Raw genomic sequence first — 25,145 nt, 5'->3', positions numbered from 1 at the left:
AGGCTGTGGTGGGAATGGCCCTGCAGAGGCCCCAGCCCCCTTGTCCTCTGCATTCCAGCCACCTGCCCTGGGTCCAGCCCCACAGGAAGGGGGCCCAGCCTCTCTGAATAAAAGGTGCACAGGGGGACCCACAAGGCCTGGCACTCGGAGGGGACAGTTCCACCTCCTCTCCCCGGACACCCCAAAAGGCGGAAGAGAACTTCACAAGCTGTCCTGTCCGTGGCTGCTGTTTGCAGAGGAGGAAAGCATCCTAAGGAGACTGCAGGCTCGGTGTACATCTGATTTACTGAATTTTAAAGTCTGGGACGTTAGTGGGGAAGAGGGGAGGTGAGCATTGCGTGACACCACAGTCCTCATAACCAAGGACTAGGTGGGGCAGGGAGTGCGCCTGGCTAGGCACCCCCACCCTAGGCAACTCGCCCACGGGCCCCAGGGTAGTGAGTAGTGACAGGATGTGGCCCAGGGGCGAGACCTCTCACAGACAAAAGATGGTGTGGTCGCTGGGGCCTCCCTGGAGAGCATCCTCCCTGCAGCCCCTGGGAAGCGCTCCCACTCAAGGCTTCCTGTCAGTGCGGTCCCGGGGCCTGACCGTGGATGTGGGTGGGTGGAGTCACCTGTCCTCAAGGTCCTGAATGCCCGCCTCTGCCCCATTCCTCTGATTCCCAGTGGCTGCTAGCTGGACCCAGCTGGTGTCCTGGGCATGAAGGCAGGGCCACCGTCCCCAGCAGGCGCTGCCCTCCCGGCTGGCTGAGCATCCTGGCTACACCACCAGCGTCCGGGTGCCCCTACCTGCCCTTCCTTTTCTTCAGAAGCCTTTGGGGACCTGACCTGGGTCAGCTTCTCCCGCGATTCCCCTTCCACTTCCTATCAGCGTCCAGGGCCCAAGCGGCCCACCCCAGGCCAGCCCTTGCCACCTGGGGCCGAGTCTTCACACGTGGGAGTCTGACCGGGGCTCCTCCCTGGACAGTCCTGGGTCTGATGCTCTCACCACCACCCACGAGCCGACACCACGCCTGACTCGGGGCGGGGATGGGGCCGGAGCTGCTGCGCGGTCCCACCAGGCGGGGCCCCAGCCCTGGACGGCAGGCGCCAGGAGGGGAAGCCCTGTGGCCACAGGGAGAGGGCCGGGGTCGTACGGAGTCCATGTGGGGAAAGGCCGGGCCTGCACCCTTCTCCCGAGTTGGGCGCCTCCGCACCGGGTTCGGGACACAGGGACCCTGGGGTCGGCGCCGGCCCTCTCGGCAGGGCGGGGACGCCGGCTTACGGCTCACGGCTCGCGGTCCCCGGGGTCGAAGCACGGGGCACGGGGCGTGGTCGCGGGCGCGGGCCGTCGGCCGTGCAGGCCTTGGCGGACAGCGCGCTCTCGCGGCCCGAGCGGAAGGCGGCGGTCACGGTCACCAGGTAGGCGGTGCCTGGCGCCAGGCCCTGCAGCGTGGTGCAGTTGCGGCCCGCAGGCACCTCCACGCGCTGCGCCGCCCCGCCCCGCAGCGGCCCGAACTGCACGTGGTAGCCGAGCGCGGCCGCTGCGCCCAGCGCTGGGGCCCAGCTCACGCGGAGGCTGCGCGGTCGGGCGTGGGAGATGACGATGCGCTCCGGCCCGGCCTCCTCCGGGGCGGGGAGAGCGGCGAGCTGGGTGGGGGCCGGCCCAGCCCCCGGCCCTGCTTCACCCGGCCGCGTGCGCACCCGCAGTTGCTGGGGCCTCAGGAGGCGCACGTTGGACTCAGGCACCAGCGCCACGTCGTAGTCCGTGTCTGGGTCGAGGCCGGCCCAGGCCCAGTCCGTGGCGTTCCCCGGCAGCTGCTGGCGTCTCGCAGCCCCCGGCTGGGCACTGGGTATCAGCTCCAGCACGTAGTAGCCCGAGTCTGCGGTCAGCAGGGGTGGCCAGGCCAGGCGGAAGCCGCTGGACGTGATCTCCGTGGCACGGAGCTGCTGCGGCCGCATCGCGTCTGTGGGTGGTGCAGGGGATCAGGGAGCAGCGGTCAGTTCCTCCTCTGCTCCTGGAGGGCGGCCCTGGCTGATGGGGAAGATCTGGAGATTGGAGGCCCCACTAGGAAAGATGGGGCCTCGCCGCCAAGGAGCTGCTGGAGCCATGCCCCGCAGATGCTGGGGATTCTTAGAACGTGCCTTGGCTGGGGGAGGACTGAGGAAGGGGGTGCAGCCCCCTCACGCCCTGTCAGAAGCGCCCCTGCCTCCCTCAGCCCAAACCCAGTCCTTTGTGGAGAGGTGCAGTGGCCAGATCAGTGAGTGACCAGGACAAAGGCCCTCAAAGACAGCAGGGTCCACGGTGGTACCTGAGAGCAGAGGACTAGCCCCAGCTTGAGTGGCCAGGCCCGGGTCTGAGGTCAGCCCGGCTCTCTGAGCTGCAGCCAGGAGATGGGAGATCACAGGGGCAGGCCCTGGGGTTCTGGAGGCGCTGCCTGCCCCGGGTCCCCAGGAGAGTGTGGGGTGGGGTGCTCCAGAGGGGGACTCCTGGGCCCTTGACACCAAGCCCCACATAGCCCTCTGAGTGACCTGCTGTGGCGAGGCTCATAAATGTCTGTGCTGGGTTAAAGCTATCAGGATCTTCCTCCTGTAGTGCTGGGTGCCTGTGTCACTTTCTTCCCATCCCCCACCCTCAGACCCAGCGTCTCTCCCAGGAGCCCCCACCCTGTTGCCTGGCCCCTTTGCACTGCAGCCTCAAGCTTTTCCTTTCCAGCTACTTAAGGCAGCCTTTCCTCCTGGTCCCCTCCAGGCACAGCTGCACTGGGTGACCCTGGGGCCACTAGGGGTCAGATGTCCCTGGCGAAACCTTGGGGCGGGCCGTCCACCCCTCTCCAACCCACAGTCCAACCCCTTCCGGCTCTGGGTGGATGATTAACCCACAGACGAGACTTGGTGAGATCCCCGGGGTTAGTGGTATTTTTCAGCGGCTACAGCAGGTTGAGCCAGTGGCCAGTTTCCTCATCTCCAGCCTCAACTCCTTCAGGGCTTGGCTGGGGCAGAGATGTCCAGAAAAAAGCCAATGGGAGCTGCTCAGCTCCTGCCTCAGGCCTTCCCTCTCAGGAAATCCTCATGGTAGGCCTGCAGTCCAAACCTGTTCAAAGCCGTCAGTGGCTGTCCCGACCCAGGAGAGCTACCCCGTGCTCGCTGGGGGGCAGTCCCTGACCTTTCTGGCTCTCCCCTCTCCAGGTATGGTGGGCATGCCCAGGAGCACATGCTGCCTATCTGCAGAGTCCCCAGACTTGCAAGCTTCTTCCTGGGCCTACACCTGGGCTCTGCACTCGAGGTCTGGGCTGGACCCGTCAGCAGAGAGCTACACTTGGAGGTGGCTACTCAAGCCCCCATCTCAGCAGGGCGCATGGGTCACCCGGTGCAGAGCGTGCACAGAGAAGCTGCATCACTCAGCCCTGTACCCTAGGGGTACCAGAGCCCCGGAGGCCCTGGCCACTGCTCTGGGGACATGAGATATTCCCAAGGTCTCAACCCAGCCTCTCCTCCTGCAGCTCCCAGCTAGGGATCCCTGGGCCCTGCCTCCTCCCACCTACCGAGAATGGAGCCCCTCAGCTCCTGGACGATGATGTGCAGGTCATCCACGTCCACAAAGTGCAGGTGCTTCTTGGCAGGGGCTGAGGCAGCGGCTGACAGCTCCAGAAAGTTGCCTCGGCCGGTGCTGACGATGAACACGGTGACGCCCAGGTCCTTTAGCTCCTGCATGGGGGGTCCCACAGGGTCGCTGGAGCCGCCATCTGTCACCCACACCAGCACCTTGGGCACCCCTGGCCGGGCACCTGCTGCTTCAGCAAAGAGCTGTTCTTTGGCATAGGCCAGCGCCAGGCCAGTGTGAGTGTCACCCATGCGCTGGACTGAAGCGCGAACAGCATCCTGAGCAGCCTCGCCTGAGCTGTGTTGGCCGAAGGGGAACTCAGTGTACGGCCGAGTGCCCACGTGCACCAGGCTGGCACGCAGGGCCCCGGTGCCCAGGGGCAGTGGAGCCACCAGCTGCCCCACAAACTCCCGAACCCTGGAGAACTCGTAGTGAGACACGCTGGCCGAGCTGTCCAGCAGGAACATCAGGTCCCCTCGGGGGGCTGATGCTGGTGGACCTGGGGGAAAGGAGGAATGCTCAGCCTCAGGTGTGGGCCCCCCAGACAGCCCCACAGCAAGGCAGGGTCCCCCAGGGCCTCAGCTTTCCTTAGGTGGGTGCTTGCCCTCTCCCTAAGGTCCTAGGTTGGGGGAAAGAGGAACTCTAAGCCAAGCAAGAGGCCTGTACTTTTGGGGCTTTCACTCTGCACACTGGCCATGGGACCTACAGCTCTCTCTGGGCTGGTGTTATCCCATCTGTGAGAGGACGACTCCCCGCTCCAAGCCCCCACACCTTTCCATTCCTGCAAGCAGGTGGAGCCGAGTCCTGGCCTAGGTCCCCAGAACAGGCCTGAGCCATGGAGCTGCTCCCTCCAGGCATGGCTTTCAGAGGAGCAGCCCGAGGCTGGAGTTCAGCCACGCAGCTCAGGCTCCAGGTGAGGCACCGTGGGCACGCACACAGCAGCAGGGGAAGGTGTAGAAGGTAGAGCAATGACCCCGCCGGATGGCCTGGCTGGAGCCCACACCCCACTTACCAGATGGTGTCCCCTCCCCTGGCCTCCATCCTCCAGCCCACCTGGACCCACACAAGATACACCCCCCCAGCAGCCTGAAAGCCCGATCAACCCCTCGAAGGCTTCCCCTTTCCTCCCGACACCCCCGCGGTGGAGGCTGATGCCCCCCACACCACCCCTCCGCACCAAGCCAGGGACCAGCGTGCCTCAATTCTAGTCCTGGCCTTGCGGTTTTCCCCAGTGCGGTGGGGCGACTCCGATTTCCCTACCATCCCTCCACTGAGGGCCTTTGCAAGGGAAGGGAAACTGAGGCGAGGTGCCCCCTCGACAGACATCTCCCTCTTCCTGTCCAGGCCCGCGATCCCGCAGAAATGAGGGCGGGGCCGGGCCGGCCCCTACGCCCCGACGCTCACGGACGGTGTCACCTGGAGCACCTGTACCGCCCGCCTCAGGTGAGCAGGACGCTCCGCCCACGCCCCCGCCCGCGCCCCTGCCCGGCTCCCGCAGCCTCCCCGCCCGCCCGCCCGGAGCGGGGGACAGCGACGGCCCTGCGCGGGCAGCGGCGCAGAGCGGGCACCAGCGGCCCCAACCCCGGCCCGGCCGTCTGCCGCACTCACCGCTCTCCGCGCCGCTCCGCGCCAGCGCCAGCCGCAAGCTCAGGGCCAGGCCGAGCGCCGTCCAGGGGAGCATCGCGCGCGACGGACGGGGCGCGCTCGGCACCTCGCTGGCTCTCTCGCTCGCTCGCTGGCGGCTGCAGGGCGCGTCACAGCGCGGACCAGGCCGGCCCCGCCCCCTGGAGGCCCCACCCCCGAACGGCCACACCCACGCCGAGGCCACGCCCACGCCCTCCTGCGCGAGCGGAGGGCCACGTGCACAAACCCCGGAGACGCGCACCAGCGGACCCCGACACGCAGGGACACGCAACACCAGCCGAGATACGACCGAGGCATGCACGCGTGGGCACGCACACACACACTCCAGTCTCCCCCTCCCGGCCGAGGCTGTGCGGCCCGCGCTCTCCACCCCTCTCCGACCCCCAGCCTCAGGAGCCGAGCAGGGAGGTACCAGGCTAGGCCCTCCCCATGCCCACCACTGCTGTGACTCTGGGTGCTGGGGTCCCTGCAGCCAGACCCAAGAGAACCCCAGGGGCTGGCGGTGGCACCAGAAAACGTCCAGAGCCTGGTTTCACCTTGGCCACAGAGCTGGAGGCCGGTGGGTGTCTGGGGGAATAGGATATGTGTCCTAGGGACTGACCAGCAGAGATTGGAAGGGCCATGGGGTGAGACTTAGAAGGACACAGTGTCTTGAAAGGGGACAGAAGACAGGAATTTGAGAGAGACTCGAAGCTCCCACCCCACCTGGGCTTCTTGGAGGAAGAGGCATGGGAGTGGGAGATGGTTGGTTCAGGCCCTGTCCAGTGGGACCACACTGGGCCTGTTACCCATATACCCTACCCAATGAGGAACCCAGACTCCGGGACCCAGGAAACACCCCCAGCAGGACTGGAGGGGCCCACTGGTGAGCCAGGAGCTCTTGGGTCTTGGGGTCTTAGTGAGGCCCAGACCAGAGGTGGTTGGGTGCAGGGGGTGTCCTGAGGCCCCCAGGGCAGATTTCCCTCGCTCAGGTGGGGCTGGACCGGCAGTGTCCCCTGGACAGGAGAACCCCACCCCAGCTCTCCCTCGAGTAGCCATGGCCCTCTCCCTGGGCCTTCTCAGCTCAGAGCTGGGGGGTGGGGGATGTGGGGGGTGTCTACCAGGATGTCCCCTCCTTCCCCACCCTCTCCTGGAGGATGCCCCGCAGGAGAACGGATGGGGCTCCATGGGCTTCCTTCCTCCCTTTCAGGCAGGTGAGACACCGCGGGGCCGTGCAGACGGCCAGCGCTCGACTTTGCCTAAAAAAGGAAGCGGCAGGCTGAATCTGAGGAGCTGGCGGCAGGAACAAGGGAGAGCTGTGTCCCCGCCGGCGTCCCCCGCCCCCCCCTGCCAGGGATCTTGGCAGTGGAGGTGCTGGCTGGGCTCCACAGACCTCAGGCCTCCGCTGGGACCAGAAATGCCTTGTGCTTCCGCCAGGGCCTGGTGGGGGGACTTTGGGTCCCCAGAGTGCGAGCTGTGCCACTCCGAGGGGCCTTACCAAGCCCCCCAGCCCCCAGTACACAGGGGCTGCTGTGGAGATGATGCTCAAGGCCACAGCTGCTGGAGTACCTGAAGTCTGACCGGAAGCTGGCTGCAGACCCTGCGGAGGCATGCCCAGGTAGTCAAGCAGGGAGCTGGGCCGAGGGTCCCCCACCCTGGGGAGGCTCACAGCCAGTGGCCTGCTCGTCCCCCACCCCTGCCCAGCAGGCGGGCCACAGTCACACCTCAGCCTGCCCTGCTGGGCTGACAGGGAAGTTTCCCTCACTTCTGGAAAAAGTGAGCGGGTCTTCTTGGCTGCGACTCAGGCCCTCAAGGAAGCTGCCGCCCTCCTCCCTTCAGCTCGCCATCAGCAGGAGAAGACACAGGAGGTCTGGCCTCCACCCAGCCTGGGCCGAGCTCAGCCACCTGCCTTGCTCCCAGCTCTGCCTGGAGTCCCTCCTGCTAGGAGACCCTCCCCATCAGCTCTCCCCCTGCTCCTCAGCCTTCAGGACTCATTCCTATGTCCTGCCCTGCACCCACTGTCTCCACTGCAGAGGAAGGACGTGGACAGAGGGTCTCAGAGAGCATGGGGTCAGCCAGAGGCGCAGTGTCAGGGCCCGGGCCGGACTTCAGGCAGACACCAGAGGAAGCACAAATATAACAGCCGGAACCCTCCACTCTCCAGGGAGAAGGGCCTGGGGTAAGATAGGCAGGGCAAGGACGGGTCAGGCCAGATCACAGTGGGTCCTGGCCCCAAGCCTTCTGCCTCCTGCAGGCATAGCCCCTGTCTGATCCCGGTGGCCTTGGGCCCCACGGGGTGGGGAGCAGCCTGGTGTGGCTGCGGCCACCCTGCCCCCACGGTCTGGGCCTGGGCTGTGGGAGTCCTTGTGCCTCACTTCCCGGAGCCGGCCTGCCCTGCCAGTCTGTCTGCAGGCAGGTGGAGGGGGTTCCGGGAAGCTGGGGACGCTGCTCTCACCCGGGCACCGCCCTGCCCCCACCCGCCTTTGGGAGTGCTTCCTCCTCCGCACAATCCAGGCTTCTGCAGAAGAAGAAGGGCCTTTTGTCCCCAGCTGGCTGTGGTCATGTTTGACCCCGGGGAAAAGGGCAACTCCTGAAGCCTCTGACCCCACCCCTGACCCAAGCCGAGGGCAGAACGCCCAGGCCCGCACCCGGCGCCTTTGGTTGCTGTTTTCCTGTATCTCATAAATGTACTGAAGCACACATTGGAACAGATGGAAGGGGCGGTGAGGGGCAGCAGTGCGGGCCTGAGGCACTGCTCTCGGGTGTGCCTGAGCCCGAGACCCCACCCCATAACAGTAAGTGGGGCAGAGCCGGGGTCACCAAGAGCAGGGCCCACCCAGCTCCTAGACTCAGCCTGCTCCCTGGGATCAAAGACAGGTCCTGGGGTCACTTTTCACTTCCCAGGAGCCCAGGACTGCCCCTCTGGCCCCAGAGCTGACCCCACTCAGTCCCCCGTGCCAGCAGCAGCTGGGGTGGCGGGTAGCAGCCTGGGTAGGGGGCGGGAGCCGCACCATCTGCATCTGTCCATCCATCCCTCGTCTGTGTGCTGCGCACAGCCGCACCCCGGCCTCAGCGCTGGGGACACACAGGCGCCGGGCCAGCACTGCCAGGCTAGGAGGGGTGGGCTGTGACCAGCTAGGAAAGATACAGTCTACTTGTTTTCACTGTGAGAACGGGGGGTCACTGGGGACTCACACGCAAGGGTACTCGAGGAAGAGCCTTCCAGGCAGAGAGAAGGAACCTCGAGTACTGAGACCAGGGTGGGGTGGGCAGGAAGGGCCTGCACCGGGACAGCAGGGGCAGAGCAGGCTAGGGGCCTTTGGGAGGGGTGGCCGGGCTCCTGAGTGCGGCATTCAGAAGCCTGGTGGAGGCTGCTGCTGGCCTCAGTGGGGGCAGGAGTTTCGCCGCAGCGAGAACAGAGCCCGGCCCCGTGGGAGCCAGAGAGCAACAGGCCTGAATGACCCAGGGTTTCCCAATAGCAGGGCCCCTTCCTTGTGTGGGTCCCCTCACTTTGCCTCTCTGCTGGGACATCCTTCCCTGAAAGGGAGAGGAGAACGACACACTGCTCCTTCCCTAGACACAGGACAGGCTCAGACCACAGCCCTGGGCAGACCCAAAACTCCCAGGGGCCTGGACCAGGGTCGGAAGGAGGTAGCAGGGAGGGACTGACCTATGTCCACACACGAGGGACTCCCCAGAGGCGGGTTGGGCGGGGCTGGGAGCAGGGGCCTTAGCCCTCAGACCAGCCCACTAACCCTGGGCAGTTCCTGCCCCACAGCCTTCCCAGCTGACAGGCCTGGGGGCAGGGGCAGGCCAGCACAGGCCAGAGGGACAGAGGGAGCCACATCTGAGGGGTCCCCCAGCTGTTCACACCATCTGAGGCTGTGCTTGCCAACAACTGTGCTCCCAGGAAATATTTTGCAAATCAGCAAATGACATGGGGCAAGGTGGGAAGCTCGCTCCATCCAGTGGGGCGGGGCCCCTTACTGCCCCCTGCCCCAGAATGAGGCATGATGGGGATGCAGTTGGGACACACACAGGCACACACACTCCGGGCTCCCTTTCGGACAGGGCGGGGGCTCTAGCCACTGGGAAAGAACGCCAGGCAGAGGTCCCCACGGCCACCCCATGGCCCCCACGGCCACCCTGCAGCTCAGCTCCTCCACCCGAGGAGTTCAGGCCCCTGGGCCAGGGGAGAGCTGCAGTAGAGACTGCAGGAAGCTGGGGGAGGGGGCTCTGGGGGAAGGGGTGTAGAGGCACCCTCAGTGTAGGGGCGCGCCTGGGGACCCAGAGCCCTGAAGCGGGGTTTCGATCATGGGCGCCATGCTGGGCAAAAGTTGGGAGAGATTCGTGGGGTCCAGGTGGAGTCCTTCCCTGGCAGGGGCTAGAAGGACTGGGCAAAGGCCAACTGTATACCTGGGGCCCCCACCTCCTCCTCATTTCATGCCTCGCTCCTGGCTTCCCAGATGCTGGCCAATAAGGAAGCTGCTTAGGATCCATGAAAGGTCAGGCAAGGACCTTCCCGGGAAGAACCCAGGGGCCTCAACAGGGGGCTTGTTCAGTCCTGGGGGATGGGGCCCCTGCCTTCCAACGTGGGGCCTGTTCAGTCCTGGGGGGTGGGGCCCCTGCCTTCCAACGTGGGGCCTGTTCAGTCCTGGGGGGTGGGGCCCCTGCCTTCGAACGTGGGGCCTGTTCAGTCCTGGGGGTGGGGCCCCTGTGCCGCACACGGGCTCTGGTCTTCCTGAATCACCCCTTCCTTGCTTCTCTTCTGCAGGCCAGGCCTCCGCTCTCCGGGGCTATGGCCGGCCAGAGGCGCGTTCCTACACCCCTCTGAACGGCCCACAGGCCCCCACAGGTGTTCCTCTGTGAGCTGGTCGGGCAGCTGGGGCTGGGGCCCGGCTTCGCTGCTCCGTGCCTTCAACCTCCCTGGCAGTGCGGGGCCTCAGGGTGGGCCTGGGAAGCTGGAAACACCTTTGGAAACAACTGCCTGAGGCAGCTGTGGACAGAAAGCCCTGCCCAGCAGCCAAGGGAGCTGGCCTCTCCACTCAGCCTCCCCACCCCCACCAGGCCCAGCTGTTGTTTTCATGGCTCCGGGACCAGGCCATGCTCAGCCAAGAGCTTCCCAGGAGAGCCCTCATCTTCAACCCCTAGTGGCGGCCAGAGCCAACCCAGGCAGGAGGGGAAGGAAGGCAGCCGTGGCCCCGGGGAAGCCATCCTGGCAGCTTGGCCACTGGCCCAGCTCCTGTCTGACCAGGAAAGGCATCAAAGTCGGACTCGGATGGAGGCTGGAAAACCCCGAGACTTCTGCTGGACTCCACCCAGCCACACACCAGGCTGTGCTCAAGGCCACGGAATGAGCCTCGACCCTGATCACAGGCTGAGCCTTGACCCTGGCCCCAGATGGAGCCCAGACCTTGCTGGTCACAGGCTGAGCCCTGCTGGCAATATGATGTACTAGATCCCTTAAAAGGCCTTCCAGCAACAACCAACTTCTGGATGAATTACTAAGAGCATACATTTTTAATAGACTGCTGGGCTTCCAAGAAAGTAAATATCTCCAAGGCTCCCCCAAAATTAAACAGCAAAAATAAATAAGGCCAGGTCGGGTGGTTCATGCTTATAATCCCAACACTTTAGGAGGCCGAGGCAAGAGGATTGCTTGTGCCCAGGAGTTCAAGACCAGCCTGGGCAACATGATGAGACCCCGTCTCTAGAAAAAATTTTAAATTAGCTGGGTGTGGTGGTGCACTCTGTAGTTGCAGCTACTTGGGAGACTGAGGTAGGAGGATCACTTGAGACTGGGAGGTCGAGGCTGCAGCTAGGAGCTCACCACTGCACTCTGCCTGGGCGGCAGAGCAAGACTCTCTCTCAGTAAACAAACAGAGTAATGTGGAGGCCCGGATGATGAAGGGAAGTGGTTGGGAAAGCCGATAATTCACTGGACACACACAGGGACAGAGAGCCAGCCTGCGGCCAGCGAACAAGGATGCTTCTCTGCATAGGGGCTGCTAAACCAGGGGTCTCAAGGGTCACTGAGGGGGCCCAAGGTGGTCTCGCCTGGAAATGGGGAATAGTCTCTGGAGGGAAGCATCCCCAAGTTGGACCTCAGAACTGTCACAGATAACGGCTGACAATTAGACATTACCAGACGTTCAGAGAACCACTATGCTACTGATGACAATCAGTACAAACAACCATTCACAGATTTACACTCCTAAAGACTAGGAAATTGGAATTACTTAGTACAGAATATAAAATAACTATATATAAAATATGTTTAAGAAGTGGAAACTGAGGCCGGGCGCGGTGGCTCACGCCTGTAATCCCAGCTCTCAGGGAGGCAGAGGCGGGAGGATAGCTTGAGCCCAGGAGTTCGAGACCTGCCTGGGTAATACAGCGAGATCCCATTCCCCACAAAAAGGAAAAAAAAAAAAAAAAAAAAGACAAGAAGTGGAAACTGTAATCCAAAAAGTAAGCTTGTACCAAGAGACCATAAAAAGCGATCAGACAAATCTAAAACAGAATCAGATGTAACTTTTAGATATGTTCCCCCCCCCCTTTTTTTTTTGAGATGGAGTTTTATTTTGTCACGCAGGCTGGAGTGCAGTGGCGCCATCTCAGCTCACTCCAACATCTGCCTCCAGGGTTTAAACCATTCTTGTGCCTCAGCCTCCTGAGTAGCTGGGACTACAGGTGTGCACCGCCATGGCCAGCTAATTTTTGTTGTTTTTTTGTTTTTAAGACGGAGTCTTGCTCTTGTCATCCAGGCTGGAGTGCAATGGCACGATTTCGGCTCACTGCAAACTCCACCTCCTGGGTTCAGGTGATTCTCCTGCATCAGCCTCCCAAGTAGCTGGGGTTACAGGTGCCCGCCACCACACCCAGCTAATTTTTGTATTTTTAGTAGAGTCGGGGTTTCACCATATTGGCCAGGCTTGTCTCGAACTCCTGGCCTCAGGTGATCCACCCATCTCGTCATCCCAAAGTGCTAGGATTACAGATGTGAGCCAGGGTGCCTGGCCTGGATATGTTAACATAATAATTTAAGATAAAATGAATGAGTTAATTAGCAGATTAGACAGAAGAGAGTAATTTGATGAGGGGGTAAAAAAGGAAGCGGTGAGGATATGGAGAAGGAATTCGTGGTGAAACTGGAGATAATGGCTGAGGGACTTCCGGAGCTGATGAACGTTGTGGACCTGAAGTTTACACCAAACAGGGTGGGTGTGAGCTCGGCCCAGCTGGGAGATGCTGGTGAGACCGAGGAACACCAAAGTTAGTGAGATCCTACAGTCATCCTGAGAGAGCCCAGATGCTGGCGCCTGTCTGAATGCGAGCCTGCAACACGCTGAGCCCTGCTGCCGCCACCCCTGGGCTTCTGGAACCCTGGGCGTGGCCGAGCGTGGGCGTCTCCCCTGGGAGTCCCAGAGCCCTGGACGCTGGAGGCTGGGACCTGGGCAGACGCGAGAAGCCTTGGGGCTGGGGCCTGACCCCCTCCTCTGAGGGCCGCCCGCCGGGCTCTGCCCTGCTGCCCTGCACTCCCCTCCCCTGCACTCCCCTCCCCTGCACTCCCCTCCCCTCCCCTCCCCTTCTCTGCACTCCGTGGCGGGGGCGGGGCTGCGGGCGGGGGAGGCCGGGGTCGTAGCCGGGAGCGCTGCGCGCGCAGCCAGGAAGGGGGAGCGGGCGCGACCCTCAGTTTCCCGGGCCGGGGCACGCGATGGGGTCGCGCGCGAGCTCGGAGGCCTCTCGGGGTTTCGCAGCGGCCGCCGGGTCACACCCAGGCGCAGAGTTGCTCGTCCCCGTCGGGGCGCCCCGGGGGGCGGCGGCGGGGTCCGGGGGTCCCAGCGGGCGGAGGCAGCAGCGGGCGGAGGCGCCGGGCCAGGCGGGCGCGGACGGCCGAGGCGAGCACCAGCAGTGGCGGCAGCGAAAGAAGCCCGAACACGATGAGCGCCGCGGAGCCGCGGTCCGAGAACAGCGCGCGGCACCGGGGACCGGGAGCGGGGTGGACCTGGGGGCCGGGCGGGCGGTCAGTGGAGGGCGGGCGGGGTGATGGAGCTTCCGGAAGGGAGAGAAGAGGGAGCAGGGCAGGGTAATGGAGGGAGAGGAGGGGGCGGAGGAGAGGGGCGGGACGGGATGATGGAGGGGAGGGGAGCGGGGCAGGGTGATGGAGGGCAGGGGTGGAGGAGAGGGGGTGGTGGGTCAGGGTGATGCAGGGGCGGTGAGGGCCGGACGATGAGGGATGGGTGGGCGGGAGCAGGGTGGAGAGGGGAGGGGAGAGGGAGCGGGATGGGAGAAAGGATGCTAGGCCGCGGCAAAAGGAGATGGAAGGGTGCGGGGCGGGAGAGAGGAGGGGCCGATAGAGAAGATGAAAGAGCAGGGAGGGGCGATAGAGGGGCCGGGGCGGGCTGAGCAGGGCGGGGAGAGGGAGGGGAGATGGAGGGATGAAGGGTTAGGGGCCTGGGCGAAGGAGGGGCGGGGCGGAGAGGGGAGGGCGCCGGGCCGCTGTGGGCCAGGCAGTGCTGAGGGGTGAACGGGAGATCCGGGACGTAGCAGGTGAAGGGCCGAGCAGGGTCCCTTGAGGGGAGGCTCAGAAAAAGCGCCCACTGCCGTGTTCTGTCCCCCTGCGCCCTCCCATCACCAGCTGGCGCTATCCCCCATGCCAGCAGAAAGGGGCCCGGGGCCTTCTGCCTAAACCCCTGCCCCCAGACCAGGCCACAGCCCACTCTGCAGCTGGGGAAGCCCCGCACTGGCAGGCGGGCCTGGGAGGAACCGTGTGTGTTGGAGGGACTGGGGGCTGTGCGTTAGTGAAACTTGACAACATTTTCATCTTCTTTTCCTGGAACCCCGTTCTCTCCCCACCCCACCCAGCTGTCCAGGCCCTGGTGGCCCCTGGTACAAGGCCGGGAGGCCGGGAGGGGACAGAGCTGTCCCTTGGGTGAAAAACAAAAGCCCTTTTTTGGCTGTGGCTGGTGGGTGTGCTTGGGAGAAGAAGGGGCTGCCAGGTAGGGGCACACGTGTCTCCGAGGACAAGGGGCAATACTGGAAAGGGGCACAGTGGCCTTCAGCCGCAGGACACGGCCACTCCCCAGGACCCCAGCTAGTCCCCCACCCATGGGGCACAGGCTCACCCTCGAGTGGCACAGGAATCCCAGGTAGACGACGGCCGCTGCGGGCAGGAGCACCAGCAGGAAGGCTGTGGTGGGCAGCAGGAGGTGCAGCAGGAGCCCGGCCACCAGCCGGCCGGGCAGCAGCAGGGGCCCCGGCCACCCTGGGCACGGCAGGGCTGAGGCCTGGTGGTCGGGAGGTCTTCGGGGCAGCATAGGCGCTGTGTCCAAATCACCGCCTCCCTCCTCCTCCTCCTCCGTCTCCCTTCCCTGCTCACTCATGCTTCTGACGCTGCAGGCCTGCGGCCGGGTGGTGTTCAGGTGCAGAGCGATGCTCCCCAGGGCCACCCTAGAAGACCTTTAACCCCGCCCCACGTTGCAGCTAGTCCACATCTCCCAGCCAGACCGTGGACCCTTGCTAGGGATGTCCTGCCCTGATGTCTGTCCCAGAGCCACACCCCCACCTCAGTTTCCCTTCTGCCAGGCAGCTACAGCTCCAGCCGTGCCAGTCTCCAGTCCCAGCCAGCTCCTGGTGCTCTGGGCAGGCCTTGCAGGGCCCTTCCCACCAGGGCCTCCTCCCTCCCTGTCCCGCCCCCCCCATGCAGCTCCCCCACACAAAGACTTCATTTCAAAGGGATTGACTCTGACAGCTGCCCCATCAGTAGCTGCCACCTGGAGCCCGGCCCCCCACCCCATTTCCCAGGCCCAGCCCCGCTGCTCCCTCATCTGAACGTCTTGTCAGTGTCCTCCGCCTGTGTCAGAGTGGATGAGAGGGCACCTGGGAGGTGCGTGAGCTGTAAGGTGTGGGGCCTGTACACACCAGGCACTCAGCAGGCAGCCAGGGACCACAGGTACCCTCGTGTCTGAACGCAGCCATCCCGAGCAGAGGAAAGGCAGATTTTCCAGGACAAGAACCTGTGTTCCATCTTTTTTTTTTTTTTTTCTTTTTGAGACAGAGTCTTACTCTGTCACCAGGGCTGGAGTACAGTGGCACGATCTCGGCTCACTGCAACCTCTGCATACCTGGTTCAAGTGATTCTCCTGCCTCAGCTTCCCTAGTAACTGGGACTACAGGCACTTGCACCATGACCAGCTAATATTTGTATTATTATTATTTTTTTTGGAAGGAGTCTGCTCTGTTGCCCAGGCTGGAGTGCAGTGGTGCGATCTCGGCTCACTGCAAGCTCCGCCTCCCAGGTTCACGCCTTTCTCCTGCCTCAGCCTCCCAAGTAGCTGGGACTACAGGCGCCTGTCACTATGCCCGGCTAATTTTTTTGTATTTTTAGTAGAGACGGGGTTTCATAGCGTTAGCCAGGATGGCCTCGATCTCCTGACCTCGTGATCTGCCCGCCTTGGCCTCCCAAAGTGCTGGGATTACAGGCGTGAGCCACTGCGCCTGGCTGTATTTTTTTTTTAGTAGAGACAGGGTTTCACCCTGGTGGCCCGGATGGTCTCCATCTCTTGACTTTGATGCCCGCCTCGGCCTCCCAAAGTGCTGGGATTGCAGGCATGAGCCGCTGCGCCCAGCCCATCATTTCTAGTCGGGGCAAAACTTTTCCCATCCAAAACCCCAACCAGTTTCTCCGAACGTTACCCCCAACTCTGACTTTTTTTTGAGACAGGGTCTCATTCTGTCACCCAGGCTGCAGTACAGTGGTTCAATCATGGCTTACTGCAGCCTTGACCTCCTGGGCTCAATCAGTCCTCCCACCTCAGTCTCCTAAATAGCTGGGACTACAGGCACCTGCCACCACACTTGGCTAATTTTGGTGTTTTTTGTAGAGATGAGATCTTGTCCTGTTGCCCAGGCTGGTCTGGAACTCCCGGCCTCAAGTGATCCGCCTGCCTGGGCCTCCCACAGTGCTGGGATGGCAAGCATCAGTCCCCGTGCCTGGCACAGTCCCTGATGTCTGTCCGTCTCCCAGGGTTTTATTGCACAGCAGTAGTTCCAGCTCCATTTTCTTTTCTTTCTTTTTTTTTTTTCCGAGGTGGAATTTTTTGCTCTTGTTGCCCAGGCTGGAGTGCAATTGCACGATCTCGGCTCACTACAACCTCCACCTCCCAGGTTCAGGCAATTCTCCTGCCTCAGCCTCCCGAGTAGCTGGGATTACAGGCACCCACCACGCCCAGCTGATTTTTGTATTTTTAGTAGAGGTGGGGTTTCACCATGTTAGCCAGAATGGTCTCAAACTCCTGACCTCAGGTGATCCGCCCGCCTCCGTCTCCCAAAGTGCTAGGATTACAGGTGTGAGCCACTGCACTCGGCTTCCAAATCCATTTTCTTTTTTTTTTTTTTTAGACGGAGTCTCGCTCTGTCGCCCAGGCTGGAGTGCAGTGGCCGGATCTCAGCTCACTGCAAGCTCCGCCTCCTGGGTTTACGCCATTCTCCTGCCTCAACCTCCCGAGTAGCTGGGACTACAGGTGCCCGCCACCACGCCTGGCTAGTTTTTTGTATTTTTTAGTAGAGACGGGGTTTCGCCGTGTTAGCCAGGATGGTCTCGATCTTCTGACCTCGTGATCCGCCCGTCTCGGCCTCCCAAAGTGCTGGGATTACAGGCTTGAGCCACTGCGCCCGGCCCCAACTCCATTTTCATAATTAATTGACAGGAGTAGGTGTCTGTGAGCTGAGCCATTCCCTGTGAGGTCTTCTAGTGGGCTCCATCCCTTTCAACACACTCCAGGCCTCTCCATCTTGCCTACTTCTTTCAGACCTGTGAACAGGAAGGAGAGTGGCACCACGTGGCGTGTGACATCTAGCAGGGCAGTAGAGGCCTCCCTGCAGTGTCCCTACAGTGTTGGGCACGGTGGCTCACACCTGTAATCCCAGCACTTTGGGAGGCTGAGGTGGGTGGATCACTTGAGGTCAGGAGTTTGAGACCAGCCTGGCCAATTTGGTGAAAGCCAGTCTCTGCTAAAAATACAAAAATCAGGCCAGGCACTGTGGCTTATGCCTGTAATCCTGCACTTTGGAAGGATGAGGCATGTGTATCACTTGAGGTCAGGGGTTCGAGACCAGCCTGACCAATGTGGTGAAACCTCGTCTCTAAAAAAAAAAATACAAAACTTAGCCGGGCTTGTTGGCATGCGCCTGTAGTACCTGCTACTCGGGAAGCTGAGACAGGAGAATTGTTTGAACCCGGGAGGAGGAGGTTGCAGTGAGCCGAGATCAAACCATTGCATTCCAGCCTGGGCGACAGAGCGAGAATCCATCTCAAAAAAAAAAAAAAATTAGGCGTGGTGGTGGGCGCCTGTAATCCCAGCACTTTGGGAACCTGTGGAAGGCAGATCACTTGAGGTCAGGAGACCAGCCTGGCCAACATGGTGAAACCCTATCTCTACTAAAAATACATAAATTAGCCAGGCGTGGTGGTGGGTGCCTGTAATCCCAGCTACTTGGGAGGCTGAGGCAGGAGAATCACTTGAACCTGGCAGATGGTGGTTCCATTGAGCTGAGATCGCACCACTGCACTCCAGCTTGAGTGAGAGTGAGACTCCTTCTAAAAAATACAAATAGAAAGTTTAAAAAAGTTGCAAAACCTCTGCTTTCTAAGTGCCCCCCAACCAGGCCCCTCGCTTATTCATTCAACAAACACTGCTGAACTGCTACTGAGTCCCAGGGACTATCACCAGAAAAGGAGGTCCCGATCCAGACCCCAAGAGAAGGTTCTTGGACCCCACGCAAGGAAGAATTCGGACGAGTCCACCAAGTAAAGTGAAAGCAAGTTCAATAGGAAAACAAAGGAATGAGAGAAGGGCTGCCCTGTGGGCTGAGCAGCGGCCTGGGCTGCTCCACCGAGAACACTTACTGTTGTTTCCCGGGAAAGGGGCAGGCAATTCCTGGAAGTGAGGGTTCCTCCCTGTCTTAGACCATCTAGGGTAAGTTCTGGCGTTGCCATGGCAACCGTAAACTGTGCTGGTGGGCGTGTATCTCATGCTAATATATTATAATCAGCGCATAAAGAGCAGTGAGGAGTGGCTGTCTTGGTTTTGGTGGTTTGGGGACCGGCTTCTTCACGGCATCCTGTTTTATCAGTGGGGTCTTTGTGACCTGTATCTTCTGCTGATCTCATTCTGTGACTAAGAATGCCTGACCTCCAGGGAATGCGGCCCAGACAGTCTCAGCCTCATTTTACCCAGCCTGTTCAAGATGGAGCCGCTCTGGTTCAAATGTCTCTGCAGAACCACTTCAGGTTCTTTGGATTCCACAGCAAGGGGGCTGCGGCTTCTGCCCTTCCGTGCCCCACTGTGTGTGGGTCCTACAAGCATCACAGAGGCAGCTGTGGCTGCCCCCACTATGGTGGAACCTGGGAGACGGGAATCTTGGGAGCGGCCTCTTGCAGGTCCATTCTCGCCTCTGTACCTCTGGGGAGCTGGCATGAGGCAGTTTCTGGGGCCTCCCTGGCCCTGATGAGTACGGGACTTTCCACCCAGCCCCCAGAGCTCCTCACATCTTTCCTGGTCAGCCTCACAGAGCTTTCCTTCTAGAAGAGGAAGGCAGGCATTTAAATAAAATAAACACATACTTTCCCATAGTGATAAATGCTAAAAACTAAAACGGTTAGAGATGCATGTTGCCTCAGATCCATCAGTGGTCAGGCTCTGGGAAGGTGACCGATGAGTAGCCTGAGGAGGTTTGCAGGGCAGGGTCTGTGTGGCTGGGTGGGTGGTGGGATGGGGCCCCTGGTCCCTTGTCAGGAGACCCTTTGGGCCCTTGGAGAGGCGTCCTCTAGGGAGTGGGGGAGGCCAGGCCTGGGCCCTCCGGAGACCCTGTCCTTGGGGACCTGGGAGGCTGAAGGGGCCTGAGGTGGGAATGGGTAGCCCCCATCGCCTTTCCCGTGCAGCTGCTGGAGGGGCCAGGCTGCTGCAGCCATCCCAAAAAGCCATGTTCCCTTCTGTCTGGCCCCAGGTACTGGGAGACAGGAAGATGCCCTCAGCACCAGCCCCACCTACCCTGTGCCAGGCCCCCAGAATCCCACTGCCCCAGGCCTTGCTTGAGCAGAGCTGCTTTTCCACATGCAGACGTGCCCTAGCAGGGATTCTCCCCACACTCCCTCCTGCCCCCTGCCCCCACCTGCCCCAGCATCTGTCCCTTCCCTGGCTCCAGACTTGCCCCAGCCAGTCCCCAAAGGGTATTCGTCCCTACCGTGCCAGAGCCACCCTCTTCTCCAGGCCACCTGTCTGGAGTCCTTGGTGAATCTTTTGTCCTGTCCAGCATTTAGAGAAAGGAAGGCCGGAACCTCACCCTGCTCTCCTCCCCAGCCTGGAATCGGGAGGAGGGGCCGGCACCCACCCCTGAGTGGGCTTAGCCAGCACAGACAGGAGTGAGGGTGAGGGGGCTGCCCGAGGGCGGGCACTGTGGAGAGGCCTGTGAGGCCTTCCAGGGGCACGTCAGGGCACATCCAAGGCTGTGCTTCCTGGGGGGTGGCATCCGAGCAACTTTCATCCACAGGCATGTTCCTGCTTGTCCTCCCCAACCGCCCTGGCCTTTGTTCCCCAGGAGGGCAGGCGAGCTGAGGCCCTGGCAGCCACAGGGGAGGGAGCATGTTGGGCAGGGCTGTGCCTGAAGGCAGGGCCTTCCTAAGTGGCTGAGTAAACAGCTTCAGGTGGCCTCAGCCTGGCCCAGGGGACCAGCTGTGTTCTCCCACCCCCTGCAAGGCTGAAGCCGCCGCCTTTTAGCAGCGCACTCTCCACCCCAAAGCCTGCAGAAGGCATTTTGTGAAGAAGGTCAGCAGGCTGAGCCTGGGCCAGAACCCATCTGCAGAGGACCCCCAGCCAGAGCAGAAAGCTCCTGCGCCAGCTCCCTTGGGTAACTGGAGCCAAGTCCCTCTGAAGGCTAAGTGGTAACTGGAATGGGGGGCTCCAGGTTGGCCCGGGACACTGGGCTGGGGGCAGGCCAGAGGCCTCCACGGTGGATGCAGGATCCCTGCTCCCCCAGATGGACTCCCAGAGGCCTGAGCCCAGACAGGAGGAGGAGGAGGAACAGGAACTGCAGTGGATGGAGCTGGACTCCAAAGAGGCCCTGGGAACCAGGACAGAGGAGCCTAGTGTCTTCCAGGGCTGGGGGCACCTACTCCAGGCCGTGTGGAGGGGCCCTACAGGCCTGGTGATGCAGCTGCTGCGGCAAGGGGCCAGCGTGGAGGAGAGGTGCACCTGGGCTGGGGGGTGAAGGGGTCCGTTCTCTGGGTGGGGCAGGATGGGGGTCCCAGCACTGGGTGGGTGGAGGGGTCCCTTCTCTGGTTGGGGTAGGACGGGGGGTTCCAGTGCTAGGTGGGCGGCAGGACGGGGTGGGGCTGGGCGGGGTTCTGGTCAGTGGCCCATCCCGGCGCCGACGCCCTTGCCCTCTCCTCAGGGACCACGCAGGCCGGACCCCGCTCCACCTGGCTGTGCTGAGGGGCCACGCGCCCCTGGTGCGTCTCCTGCTGCAGCGAGGGGCCCCGGTGGGCGCGGTGGACCGGGCGGGGCGCACGGCGCTGCACGAGGCCGCCTGGCACGGGCACTCGCGGGTGGCCGAACTGCTGCTGCAGCGCGGGGCCTCGGCGGCGGCGCGCTCCGGGACGGGCCTCACGCCGCTGCACTGGGCAGCCGCCCTGGGCCGCACGCTGCTAGCCGCGCGCCTGCTGGAGGCTCCGGGCCCGGGACCTGCGGCGGCGGAGGCAGAGGACGCGCGCGGCTGGACGGCGGCGCACTGGGCGGCCGCAGGCGGGCGGGTGGCGGTGCTGGAGCTGCTGGCGGCCGGCGGCGCGGGCCTGGACGGCGCCCTGCTCGTGGCGGGCGCGGGGCCGCGCTGCGCTTCCTCCTGGCGCGCGGGGCGCGGGTGGATGCTCGGGATGGCGCGGGGGCCACAGCGCTGGGTCTGACGGCCGCCCTAGGCCGCCCGCAGGTACGTCCCGCCCTCCGCCCGGCAGTGATGGGATGGGGCGCAGGGCCAGGAGCCCCAGCGAGGTGCCCCCGGGACAGCCGGAGCCGGGCTGGGGGACGGTGTCCGGGCACGAAGGTGACCGCGCCCCCGGCTATGCCCCTCCCGTGTAGACCACGGCGGGACCCGAGGCCCGGGGCTTGGCAGCAACAGACGCTCTGCCAGCGCCCGTCTTGCGCCCGAACCCCCCTGTTCCCGGGCAGCGGGCAGGGCTGCAGATCCTTGAATTTGCTCTAAGGACCCTTAGGGGGAAAAGTGGACGTTTCCAAGGAGAGCCGCTCCAGGCCAGCCTTGGGTTCGGCCTCACTTAAAGCATGAGGAAATGGTGACAGGAGAGACAGGCCACTGGGGGGACAGAAGAGTCCTGGGCTGGGCAAACGCTTGGTGGCTCTGCCCCTCGCCTGCTGGGCTGAGGCCAGCCCCTGCTCTTCTTCTCGCCTGTTCCAGGACATTGAGGTGCTGCTGGGCCACGGGGCAGACCCAGGCGTCAAGGACAGGCATGGCCGCTCTGCGCTGCACAGGGCTGCCGCCCGGGGACACCTACCCACCGTCCAGCTGCTGGTCACCCAGGGGGCCAAGGTGGATGCGCAGGACACCCTGGGCTTCACGCCCCTACACCACGCCTCTAGGGAAGGCCACGCGGAGGTTGCCAGCTGCCTTCTGGACAGGGGTGCCCAGGTGGATGCTACCGGCTGGCTCCGAAAGACCCCCCTACACCTGGCTGCAGAGCGAGGACATGGCCCTACCGTGGCGCTTTTGCTGAGCCGAGGGGCCAGCCCCACCCTGCGGACGCAGTGGGCGGAGGTGGCCCAGATGCCTGAGTGGGGCTGGCCTCAGGTGCTTCCTGAACTTGGAGAGGGGCAGGAGTATGAGGGCACAGAGCCCAGGGGCTGAGCCAGACAGCAGGCTCTGGGCTCCACTGCCCCAGCGATTTCCAGGCTCTCTGGCTGAAGCTGCCTGCCTGGAGGGAACATCAGGGGAGAGATTCCCGGAGGAGGGGGTGGGAGAAAGCGGGGTATGTGGCTTGAACTGGACTTGGGATTGCCCCCAGCTCCCAGGAGGGCCCACTGACCCTGCAGCTCCAGCCTTCTCCGCACTCCAGCAAAGAATGAGTTGTGGCAACTGATGCGACCAAAACCTGATGACAGACAGTGGCATGGACCTGGACGGCACCTCTGTCTTCCCTTCCTTCCCTCTGTCTGCACACCCTTGGGGCGCCCTCTTCAGTTGCTCTCTGTAGGCTGATGTGTTCCAGCTGTTTTCTTAGATTTGTCTGTCACCTTGGTAACCATGAATTACATGACCAAACTTACCACCACGGCTGTTCTCCTCACTTCCATCCAGAGCCCGTACCCTGACCCACCTCCTCCTCTAACTCCTGCACAAGCCCATACTTCCCCTGCCCCGAGTCGCCCAAGGCCAGGAACAGGCAACCAGGACAGCCGCCGTGCACCAAGGCCAGATGACATTTTTTTGTTTTGTTTTTTTTGAGACGGAGTCTCGCTCTGTCACCCAGGCTGGAGTGCAGTGGCCGGATCTCAGCTCGCTGCAAGCTCCGCCTCCCGGGTTTACGCCATTCTCCTGCCTCAGCCTCCCGAGTAGCTGGGACTACAGGCGCCCGCCACCTCGCCCGGCTAGTTTTTTTTTATTTTTATTTTTAGTAGAGACGGGGTTTCACCGTGTTACCCAGGATGGTCTCGATCTCCTGACCTCGTGATCCACCCGTCTCGGCCTCCCAAAGTGCTGGGATTACAGGCTTGAGCCACCACGCCCGGCCTTCTTTTTGTTTTTTTAAATGGAGTTTCGCTCTCGCTGCCCAGGCTAGAGTGCAATGGCGCAATCTCAGATCACTGGCAACCTCTGCCTCCCGGGTTCAAGTGATTCTCCTGCCTCAGCCTCCAGAGTAGCTGGGATTACAGGCGCCCACCACCATGCCTAGTTAACTTTTTATATTTTTAGTAGAGATGGGGTTTCACCATGTTGGCCAGGCTGGTCTTGAACTCCTGAACACAGGTGATCCGCCTGCCTTGGCCTCCCAAAGTGCTGGGATTACAGGAGTGAGCCACCGTGCCCAGTCAAGATGGCATTTTTCAAGCTGGCCCATTCTGAGCTGCTCACCCCGCCCTCCCTGTCCTTCCCACAGAATCCTTAGCCAAGGCTCTGGTCTTAGCTTTCCCCCCTCTCTGCCTCCTGACAAAACATGGCTTCTCATGTCGCCCTGCATAGTGTGGGTGTCCCCATCGCTAAGGAAATGCAAGTAATAAAAATCTCCAATAACATCAGGTTCTCCATGTCTCCACTCAGTTACCTCCATAAACTGAAAATCCTGCAGGTAGGCCAGTTGTGCCTGTAATCCCAGCACTTTGGGAGGCCAAGGTGGGAAGATCACTTGAGCTCAGGAGTTTTGAGACTAGCCTGGGCAACATGGTGAAACCCCATTTCTACCAAAAATACAAAAATTGGCCAGGCATGCACTTGTGGTCCAGCTACTCAGGAGGCTGAGGTGGGAAGATCACTCAAGTCCAGGAGCGGAGGCTGCAATGAGCCGAGATCGCGCCACTGCACTCCAGACTAGAGTGAGAGTGAGAGTGAGACCCCATCTAAAAAAAAAAGTATAGTTTATTTTTTCTTCTTCTTTTTGTTTTTTGAGATCAGGTCTTGGATCTGTCACCCAGGCTAGAGTGCAGTGGCGTGATCTTGGCGCACTGCAGCCTCGGCCTCCTGGGTTCAAGCGATTCTCCCACCTCAGCTGGGATTACTGGGGCACGCCACAACACCCAGCTACTTCTTGCATTTTTAGTAGAGAGGGGGGGTTTCACCATGTTGGCCAGGCTGGTCTCGAACTTCTGACCTCAGGTGATCCACCTGCCTCGGCCTCCCAAAGTTGTGTAGCGCCACTGCACCCGGCCTCTGGAGTACAATGAATGGCATGATCTCGGCTCAGCACAAACTCTGCCTCCCGAGTAGAGTTCCAGCAATTCTGCCTCAGCCTCCCGAGTAGCTGACCATGTTGGCCAGCCTGGTCATTTAAGGTCAGGAGTTCGAGACCACCCTGGCCAACACTGTGAAATCCTGTCTCTACTAAAAATAAAAAAATTAGCCGGGAGTGGCAGGGAGCGCCTGTAATCCCAGATACTTGGGAGGCTGAGGCAGGAGAATCGCTTGAAGCGGGGAGGCAGAGGTTGCAGTGAGCCGAGATCGCACCTTTGCGCTCCAGCCTGGGCAACAGAGCGAAACTCCGTCTCAAAAAAAAAAAAAAAAAAAAAGACACAACAGTGAATGCAGTGCGTCATCCTGGACTGAATCCTCAACAGGGAAAAAAAGGTGTAAAGGACATTTGAGACGAGTTAAATCTGGACTATGGGCTGGGTTCGGATTTTGATCATTGTACGGTGTGGTTCCTAAGAGTAAATACACAGCAAAGTGTTTAGGTATCTCCAGCTTCTCAAGTGGTTTGGAAAAAAATCCAGTATGTTTACATTTATAGAAACAATGATTCGAAAATGGAGCAAAACGTAAACAGGAGGTGAATTTGGTTCGAGAGTATTAAACAAATGGAGCAAATGAAAACAGCTGGCACGTTTCCGTAGCAAACACTGGGGAGTTTTCCTTGTACTAGTATTCCAACTTTTCTATGATTAAGAAAAAAATCATATCCAAGTATAATAAAAAGTTACAAAGAAACTGCACACCTCCCATCATTTTTGTGGTAATATAGCAGAAATATAAAATTACCCATAATATAAAACTTTTTTTTTTTTTAGAGACTCTGGCTCCGTTGCCCAGGCTGTTGTGCAGTGTTGCAATCTTAGCTCACTGCAGCCTCCACCTCCAGGGCTTAGGCGAGCCTCCCGCCTCAGCCTCCTGAGTAGCTGGGACCTCAGGCGCGCGCCACCACCGCGCCCGGCTAATTTCTTTT

The 25,145-nt window shown here is 61.5% G+C and overlaps 3 protein-coding genes across 4 annotated transcripts; 1 reads left to right on the top strand and 2 right to left on the bottom strand.

Moving 5' to 3' along the window:
• Positions 1-266: 266 nt before the first annotated feature.
• Positions 267-5,488, bottom strand: VWA1 (von Willebrand factor A domain containing 1). Of its 2 annotated transcripts, XM_030913247.1 has the most exons (3): positions 5,192-5,488; positions 3,525-4,082; positions 267-1,946 (listed from the first exon to the last, which is right to left on the bottom strand). In XM_030913247.1, exons 1-3 carry the CDS (start codon positions 5,262-5,264, stop codon positions 1,261-1,263), a joined length of 1,317 nt encoding a protein of 438 aa, XP_030769107.1. In that variant the 5' UTR covers positions 5,265-5,488; the 3' UTR covers positions 267-1,260. The 2 variants fall into 2 exon arrangements, with proteins under 2 accessions (XP_030769107.1, XP_030769108.1); XM_030913248.1 differs by lacking the exon at positions 267-1,946 and having other exon boundaries at positions 3,566-3,687; positions 5,192-5,372.
• Positions 5,489-12,973: 7,485 nt separating this feature from the next.
• Positions 12,974-14,809, bottom strand: TMEM88B (transmembrane protein 88B). The gene is made up of 2 exons (XM_030941714.1): positions 14,335-14,809; positions 12,974-13,214 (listed from the first exon to the last, which is right to left on the bottom strand). The coding sequence occupies exons 1-2, from the start codon at positions 14,590-14,592 to the stop codon at positions 12,978-12,980; spliced, it is 495 nt and encodes a 164-aa protein (XP_030797574.1). The 5' UTR covers positions 14,593-14,809; the 3' UTR covers positions 12,974-12,977.
• Positions 14,810-17,936: 3,127 nt separating this feature from the next.
• ANKRD65 (ankyrin repeat domain 65) lies at positions 17,937-22,388 on the top strand. Its single transcript, XM_030941713.1, is given in 6 exon segments — positions 17,937-18,186; positions 19,966-20,150; positions 20,246-20,454; positions 20,660-21,075; positions 21,078-21,190; positions 21,674-22,388. Coding segments are annotated over 4 exon segments (1,185 nt in total). The 5' UTR covers positions 17,937-18,186; positions 19,966-20,150; the 3' UTR covers positions 22,121-22,388.
• The last annotated feature ends 2,757 nt before the right edge of the window (positions 22,389-25,145 follow it).

This window comes from Rhinopithecus roxellana, chromosome 12 (genome assembly GCF_007565055.1).
Source record: "Rhinopithecus roxellana isolate Shanxi Qingling chromosome 12, ASM756505v1, whole genome shotgun sequence".
In the NCBI taxonomy this organism is placed as follows: Eukaryota; Metazoa; Chordata; class Mammalia; order Primates; family Cercopithecidae; genus Rhinopithecus; species Rhinopithecus roxellana.
The sequence above is the reverse complement of the archived record's forward strand: the minus strand, read 5'-3'. Positions and strand labels throughout refer to the sequence as shown.

Coding starts and splice junctions, on each gene's coding strand:
- VWA1 (XM_030913247.1), bottom strand. CDS start 5,264: ATGCTCCCCTGGACGGCGCTCGGCCTGGCCCTGAGCTTGCGGCTGGCG. Junction 4,083..5,191: donor GCGGAGCGGCGCGGAGAGCG/GTGAGTGCGGCA, acceptor CCTTTCCCCCAG/GTCCACCAGCATCAGCCCCC. Junction 1,947..3,524: donor GCTGAGGGGCTCCATTCTCG/GTAGGTGGGAGG, acceptor CACCACCCACAG/ACGCGATGCGGCCGCAGCAG.
- TMEM88B (XM_030941714.1), bottom strand. CDS start 14,592: ATGAGTGAGCAGGGAAGGGAGACGGAGGAGGAGGAGGAGGGAGGCGGT. Junction 13,215..14,334: donor GATTCCTGTGCCACTCGAGG/GTGAGCCTGTGC, acceptor CCCGGCCCCCAG/GTCCACCCCGCTCCCGGTCC.